Source organism: Theobroma umbraticum, unplaced genomic scaffold (genome assembly GCF_002168275.2).
Source record: "Theobroma umbraticum cultivar Fairchild unplaced genomic scaffold, ASM216827v3 scaffold_2.0, whole genome shotgun sequence".
NCBI classification, from domain to species: Eukaryota; Viridiplantae; Streptophyta; class Magnoliopsida; order Malvales; family Malvaceae; genus Theobroma; species Theobroma umbraticum.
The window spans coordinates 2,515,687-2,523,187 of record NW_018397277.1 but is presented as its reverse complement, the minus strand read 5'-3'; the positions used below and the strand labels follow the sequence as shown (position 1 = coordinate 2,523,187).

Below are 7,501 nucleotides of genomic sequence, written 5' to 3'. Positions count from 1 at the left end.
GATATTAGATAACCGTTACTGAGAGCTAATGTTGAGTAACGGTTAAAAACTTATATGTGATTGTTGAAGTAATTATATTTAATAAGACTTGTTCTCGAGTAGAAGCTAATAAAGAAGAGCTGTGCGTGAATAGGTACAAGAGAGGAAGCTGTACGTAAATAGGTACAAGAGAAGAAGCTGTACATGAACAGGTATAAGAGAAGAAGCTGTTTGTGAACAGGTACAAAAGAACAAGGTAAAAGCAGGTAACACTTGTACTTCAGAAAAAGGTTAAGAGAGAGACCTCTTAACTACTTTCATATCTGAGCCACCAAACCAAACTCTCCGGAACATCCCAATACGAAAGTAACCCATGAACCTTGCAACCTATTTTGGATTACTTTCACTATCATTTGTGTGAAATTGTTATTTTGTACGAAATAGTTATTCTACTTGTATTAAGTGTTCCACATGGAGTAATGCTCTACTTATTCTAGTTGTTCTGTGTGAAGCAGTACTTCACTTATAATGATTGTTCTCACTATTTTTTATGTAATGTTATGCAATAAATTGATTTTTTAGAGAATAAGTATTACTCAAAATCGACTATCTACACAAATAAATCTATAACAACCCATCTTAACCACATTAATATCAAATTAAGTATAAATTAACTAAGATTAGATTGACTTACCTAAAATAACTAATTTAAAATAATTAAATAATACTTGCTAATTTCTATGCATTATTATAATAACTAAACTAAAAAACTATCAAAATAAGTCAAAATAATTTTATATCATAGAGTTATCAATTAACTTATGAAATACTCTAATAAAATCATATGGCTTAGAATGTCATATACGCAACTGTTGGTTCCAAATAAAAGAAAAATATTCTCTTAATATTGAAAAAGAAGTACAAAGTGATCAGAGATATAAATGCTCCATCATCAGGCCATGAAGGCAATCTTAAATGATTAGTCATTAATATATCTTGATTAATGAAGTAACCTAACCATTCGTCAACTATTTGATCCTTATAAAGAACTAATTAGCTTTTGCAACTATATTAGTCATTATAATGCTTGTTCTCAAAAGCCTTCTCTTTAAATATTTAACAAGATTTTATAAATAATATTATATTATTAAAAATAAAGACACTTTCCGTTGAGGCAACTTAATCACCTATACAATTCTACCCGTCATAATTGACTCGCAAGCTAAATAGATGCCTCGTTGCATTTTCCATTTTTCTGGACTTTGCTGTGGCACCACCACGTGGCCACCATACGCCAAAGCCACGCCGACGTCGATCATCATTCAATCTTCTTTGATGTGAAATCCTATACAAAATCCCAAAGCCAAGACTAGACTTTGTACAAAAGCACGCCACAGCGTCAAATGTCGAATCAGCGACCGCATCATTTGCAACTCCACGCTTTCTCCCGGTAAAAAGCAAAAGTAAACACAAACGCAAACCGAAAGCAAAAACAGAATGTCTACGCTCCAAATCCAATCCGATATCCGCTCCGCTCTTCACATAGCTTCCTCCACCTTTCTCTCTCTCAATACTAGGAGCTTGACGCTCCCTCATTCCGTCCCTGCGCGTCGCCTTCTCCCCCGACCTCTGCATTCTTCCACAGCGGCGTTCGGGCCGCTCCCTAGAGCTTTCTCCAACGACGGTAGCGTTCCCGAGAAGCCTTCGATTTGTACCGCCGATGAGCTTCATTATGTGTCCGTGCCTAATTCTGATTGGCGCCTTGCCCTCTGGCGCTATCGCCCTCCTCCTCAGGTTTTTGTTTTTCTTTCCACTTTTCCAGAATGATTATCACTAATGTTTGTTTGCTTTTCTAATCGTTTTGTTTATAGATAGATGAAATGAAATTATTATTATTGCTCCTAACAGGCGCCTCCGAGAAATCACCCGCTATTATTATTGTCTGGAGTAGGGACTAATGCCATTGGTTACGATCTTTCTCCTGGGGTAATTTTTTCTTTCAAAAATCTTATTTTAATTTCCTTTTTTTTCTTTCTTAGTTTTTAAATAGTTGAATATGAGGTTTTCTGTTTTAATCAGCGATATGAAGGATAGTTGGGTTAGAATTTGCTTCGAGTGAATGTCTACATTTCTTATTTTCTGGTAGTTAAAAGAAGAATTAAAACGGTTCGTCAAGGATGTAAACAACAGAGTATAAAGTGAAAGTGTAAAACACTGCTAAATCCTATTATCATTTTCTTCTTATTTTAGTTGTAATTGGGATGCGGAATTCATGCTAAATGGGTTTTTTTTTTTAAGTTGAAATTATTATAAAAGTGAAAAAAAGAAGAAGCTATTCTTTCATGTGCACCAGTCTTCTATTTCGTTTAATTTTTCAATGCACTTTTTTGGCATTTGTACAATTGGACAAATATTTTCTTTTCAGGTTCTATGGGTTATGCAGTGCATTTTGCCCAAGTGCACACGATATGTTGTTTAGCTGTATTTGCTGATGGAGTGGCCAAGAGTAATGAACATATGATCTTTTTTGTGTAATTACTAGAACCCCAAAACTTGTTCAGTTTGGGTTTTCTTGAATCCTTAGGATGCTTCATGGAAACCAACATCTGATGAGCTCCATAAGGACCATTTAGTTTTACATGTTGTGGGTTATCAGCTGGCCACGTTATAACTGCACCAAGATAAATCATAGTGTATCATTACTTCTGTTTATCAAGGTGATAACTACCTGGGAGATGTCATAATTTCTGAGTCCAAGTCTGCTCCACTATGAGCCCTCAGGCAACTTATTGAACCATGCTCAATGAGAAAGTCATGTATAACAGCTCAGTCTCCATGGGGCCTCTATGGCATCAACAGTCACAACCTCTTGTCTTCTATCAGAAAACATGTCATACACATATTGAATCATTTGTATGTAAACCCTTGGTTAGTCAATAAGCATAGCTTATGCTTTAATGGAAGAATTACGTCACAAAATCTGGCTCTCTCACAGTTGAGAGTGCCAATTATTGTGCCCTTTCTTACATGCTTAGATGAATACCTACACTCAAAGTCAAATAAATGATGCTGTCTTCCAACTTTCACTTATAACTTTTGAGATGCTGAATTTTATTTTCTTCTCTTTACTGATATATGATCCTTTTCCTGATAAATGTAATATGCATCTGCAGTCTTCGTTTGCAAGATACATGTCTGGCCAAGGATTTGACACATGGATTCTTGAAGTTCGTGGTGCTGGATTGAGTGTGCAGGGATCAAATTTCAAAGAAATTAAGGAAACTGCTGATGCAGTGTCGGAGCAGATGGAAGCTGTGGCTAAGAGTGTGACAAATGGAGTTTCTCCTGCTCAGCTGCAGCCAACTAATGTTTCTGGCTCCTTTTCAGATTCTGAGATTTCTTTTCTTGGAGAAGATTCGATAGGGATTGGAACAGCATGGGATGAATCAAAATTGGTGACAAAGTTGACGGAAATTTTCATGCGTTTGTCTGAGAGACTTTCTGGCTTTCTAAGTGATGGTCAATCAAGACTTATCTCTGCTAAATTATTTGATCAAATATCAAAACTTTTGGAAGATTCTCAATTATCTGAACGCTTTGAGGAGGTAAGGGGGAAGCTTTCCTACTTATTGGAAAAACAACAAAATTCAGGTATTGCTAGCCAAATTAGAGATCTGAGTCAAAGACTTGTAAATATTATTGAAGAAGGCCAACGATCTGTTTCACCTCAGTTCATTGATCTACAAGAGCGGCTTTCTTCTACAATAGAAGATTTTCAAAAACAACTTGACTTGATCGTGAAGTATGATTGGGATTTTGATCACTATCTGGAGGAGGATGTCCCTGCTGCGGTGAGGTGACATTTTGCCATGCTGGAAGGCTATGCAAATGCTGACTCATTTTTATTTTACTTTCTTAAATAGAATGTTATGAATTCCGTTTGCTATTTTACATTTTACCTGCTATTCATGTCCACTGTCTTTAGTTTGAATTGACAATTTTGATTTTCTTTCATAAAGATGGAATACATAAGAGCACAAACAAAGCCAAATGATGGAAAATTGGTTGCAATTGGTCACTCAATGGGAGGCATATTGCTTTATGCCATGCTGTCACGGTGTGGTAAGAAACCATCATTTGAATTTTATGTTATATTGCAATGATTTTCATCCTTGCATAAAGGCAAAGCAGGATTCATCCCTCAATTAGCTGAACTACACTTTAAAAACCTTATAGGAGAAATTTGTGGGTGAACTTCTCTTCTTCAAAGCTTTAAAATAACAATTTATCGACCACTATTATAAAACTGTCTTAGATCTACAACATTCAGTGCAGGAAACAAATTATAATGATTTAAGCTGTACAAATTTTTTATGCGTCATCACCTATTTAATAATCAAATTAATTAAGAGCAATTAAACCCTCACAGAGTGCATATTGAAGTTTCCAGTGATACAAAAATAAGCTGGCTCTCAATCTGGGTATACTATGCTTTCATTTAGCTTAACCTTTTATTGGTATATCTGATGCTTTCTTTTTCTTGTTCTTTATTTATTTATTTTTATTATTCTACTGGACGAGCCCTATCTATGTCACATTTCTAGTTACAGTACTTTTAAATTTCATCTTTCAATCCTAATGAGCCTTTTTCTACCTTTTGGTCCTGTTATATTTGTATATTTTGTTATTTATTTTAACATTTCTTTCTTTGGTAAATATTGGGGAAGCAGAAGAAGATGGGATCCAAATGCCATGTGGACAGGGTGCATCAACTAGTTTCATTAGGAAAAGTTGTCAACTTCAGAAATCCAATTACCAAATGGAAAATGTTACTTTGTCTGATTCTCAAAGTCTGACAATTAGGTTGACTACTCATTGATAATAAAAGCCCTAATTTGAGTAGTTGGCCTCATTATTGGATGGTGAGAGTTGGACCAATTAGTAGTACTCTTGTCAAATTATAATGAATGATAGAAAACACTATCTGATGAGCCTTTATAAAGGTCATCTCCCACTTAATGACATTTAATGATTGATGTTAAAAAGCAACTGCTAAACATTTGAATGGTATATTTCTTCAGTTCCCCTTATGTTTCATGTATTAAGGTTCGTACTTGAAACAATAATTCTTCTCTTTTTAGCTTTGTACAGAATCGAGTAGTTCTGATTTTGTGTTAAATGTTGATTAAATTTTGATAGCGCTCATCTCCAGCACAGCATCAATCACTCAAAATGTGAGTGAGCTTGTTGTCAGCTTTGGCATCTTTACATATCCAAGAATGAGAAAATAATGGTTTTAGCTGTTTCTAGTACTCTTGCCAATCTCAGGATGCTTGATGCAATGCTGCTTTACTATGATGATGTAATGAATACATGTATCATAGAGGCAGCACTTTCAATATATTATCAGCATTACTCTTGATATCTTCACTTTATTCTTGTAGAAAGTGACTAATTAGAAATCTTTAAATACAGAAAATGTAAACCAGGAAATGATACTTAACAGACCCCAAATAATTGAATGTGGATGCTTTTCATTTAGTGGATTCTAGAGTTGAGTTTAACAACAAACCTGTTGATTCCTGGGCATTGGTTAGTATCTGTCTTGAAATTCTGCCAAGGGTTCATTGCTTAAACGATATATCCCATCTCAAAATTGAATATGAATGAGGTAGGGAGTTTTGTCATGATTGCAAGGCACAAGTGTATTAGCTTGGCTAAGGAAAGACAACGAGCTGTTATAGCATTTTGTTGCTGCTTTAGTTAATTTTCAACTTGCTTCTCCCAAAACCGGTGTAACTGTTAGGGTCAAATATTTTCTTAGTATCATAGAATTTTGTTTTGTTCAACATAACTTATAGACAGCAGGAGATCTGTATTTATAGTTTGATACTTGAGAAATGAAGCTTGACTTAGTTGTTCAATGTATTTGTTAGTATTAGTTTTAATGTGCTTTTGCTTTGTATTCTTTCTTTTTCTTTTCATGTCAATAATATCATCATTGATTGTATGTTATATATCATCTTGTAAGGTTCTGAAGGCAGGGAACCTAAACTAAAGGCTGTTGTTACTTTGGCATCATCACTTGATTACACATCTTCAAAATCGACACTCAAATTGCTCTTACCTCTTGTAAGTGGGTGAACCAGTGTCATATGCCTTAGTTGCTATGTTGATGTGATTTTGATAACTACCTACTTAAAAGTTGTAGCGAAATAGGTTCCTTCAGAAAGTAATATCATGGCACCTGTATGCAGGCAGATCCTGCACAAGCTCTTAATGTCCCTGTTGTTCCATTGGGGACATTACTGGCGGCTGCTTATCCTCTATCGTCTCGGCCTCCTTACGTCTTGGCATGGCTTAATAATCTAATATCAGCGGAGGACATGATGCATCCAGAGTTGCTAAAAAAGCTTGTCTTAAACAACTTCTGTAAGTATGGGCATATTTGTCTTCACGTCTTGTGAAATATTACAGCTTTCTTGCTGGAATCTAAGCTTTTCTGTTTCTATGTAATGAACATCTGAGTATACTGATGTAAATGTCACAGAAAATCAATAACATGATCCTCAAACAAAACTTGGGTTTCTGATATTATACCTTGTTATTTCTGTTGCTGATTTCTGGTGATAGTTGCCTCTGAATGTAATCTCTAGTTGCTGTATTTTGAATTTATCAAATTTTCTGCTTTTTTTCTTTGCTATGTACTGATTTGCATAATATTTGTGGTTTCAAGGTACCATCCCAGCCAAACTTATTCTGCAGCTCACAACAGCTTTCCGAGAAAAGGGGTTATGTGATAGGAGTGGTAAATTTTTCTACAGGGATCATCTACATAAAAGCAATGTCCCCGTCCTAGCTGTTGCAGGAGATCAAGATTTAATTTGCCCACCTGAAGCTGTAGAAGGTAGGTGGTAACCTTGTGGTTAGTTAAGTACAAATTGTCTCGTATGGTTTTCACAGATGTTTATATTTTTATTCCTTCTTATTGTTCAAACCAGAAACTGTGAAGCTTTTTCCTGAGAATTTGGTTACCTATAAAGTATTTGGAGACCATCAGGGTCCCCATTATGCACATTATGATTTGGTGGGAGGACGATTGGTGAGCATTTCTGATAGAAAATATTTGACAGGTTATCGATTGTTACTTGACTGATGCCATGTATAATGTTTCTAAATTTGTTGGAACTGCAGGCAGTGGAGCAAGTTTACCCATGTATACTCCAGTTTCTTGGTCATTATGATTAATCATGATAGCTGGGCCACGAAGCATTGTTGCGAAAGATTTGGTCAACAGCGATTGGTTTTTCCCAGTGGCGTGATAGACCCTTTGGTTGTTGTAATCTTGGCAGAGTTAATGTGATTGATCACATTGGGGGATGCATTGCAAATTAAACAACGAACACAGGAAGGGCCATCCAGAGCTGAATTTGCACTGATGTTTGGAATAGGTCCTTTTCTGAATTGTATATTGAGGATTGTGATCAAGGAAAGTATTGGAGTTGAAACAGCCGACACCCCT

The 7,501-nt window shown here is 35.6% G+C and overlaps 1 protein-coding gene across 2 annotated transcripts; it reads left to right on the top strand.

Moving 5' to 3' along the window:
- Positions 1-1,234: 1,234 nt before the first annotated feature.
- On the top strand, positions 1,235-7,501 carry LOC110427639 (alpha/beta hydrolase family protein). Of its 2 annotated transcripts, XM_021443178.2 has the most exons (9): positions 1,238-1,773; positions 1,888-1,965; positions 3,153-3,830; positions 3,999-4,101; positions 6,011-6,111; positions 6,237-6,411; positions 6,716-6,886; positions 6,981-7,081; positions 7,174-7,501. In XM_021443178.2, the coding sequence occupies exons 1-9, from the start codon at positions 1,477-1,479 to the stop codon at positions 7,225-7,227; spliced, it is 1,758 nt and encodes a 585-aa protein (XP_021298853.1). In that variant the 5' UTR covers positions 1,238-1,476; the 3' UTR covers positions 7,228-7,501. The 2 variants fall into 2 exon arrangements, with proteins under 2 accessions (XP_021298854.1, XP_021298853.1); XM_021443179.2 differs by lacking the exon at positions 6,981-7,081 and having other exon boundaries at positions 1,235-1,773.

Excerpts from the sequence above, each read along its gene's own strand:
- LOC110427639 (XM_021443178.2), top strand. The coding sequence starts at position 1,477 with ATGTCTACGCTCCAAATCCAATCCGATATCCGCTCCGCTCTTCACATA. Across the intron at positions 1,774-1,887 it reads GCTATCGCCCTCCTCCTCAG|GCGCCTCCGAGAAATCACCC; the intron begins GTTTTTGTTTTT and ends TGCTCCTAACAG. Across the intron at positions 7,082-7,173 it reads ATTTGGTGGGAGGACGATTG|GCAGTGGAGCAAGTTTACCC; the intron begins GTGAGCATTTCT and ends TTGGAACTGCAG.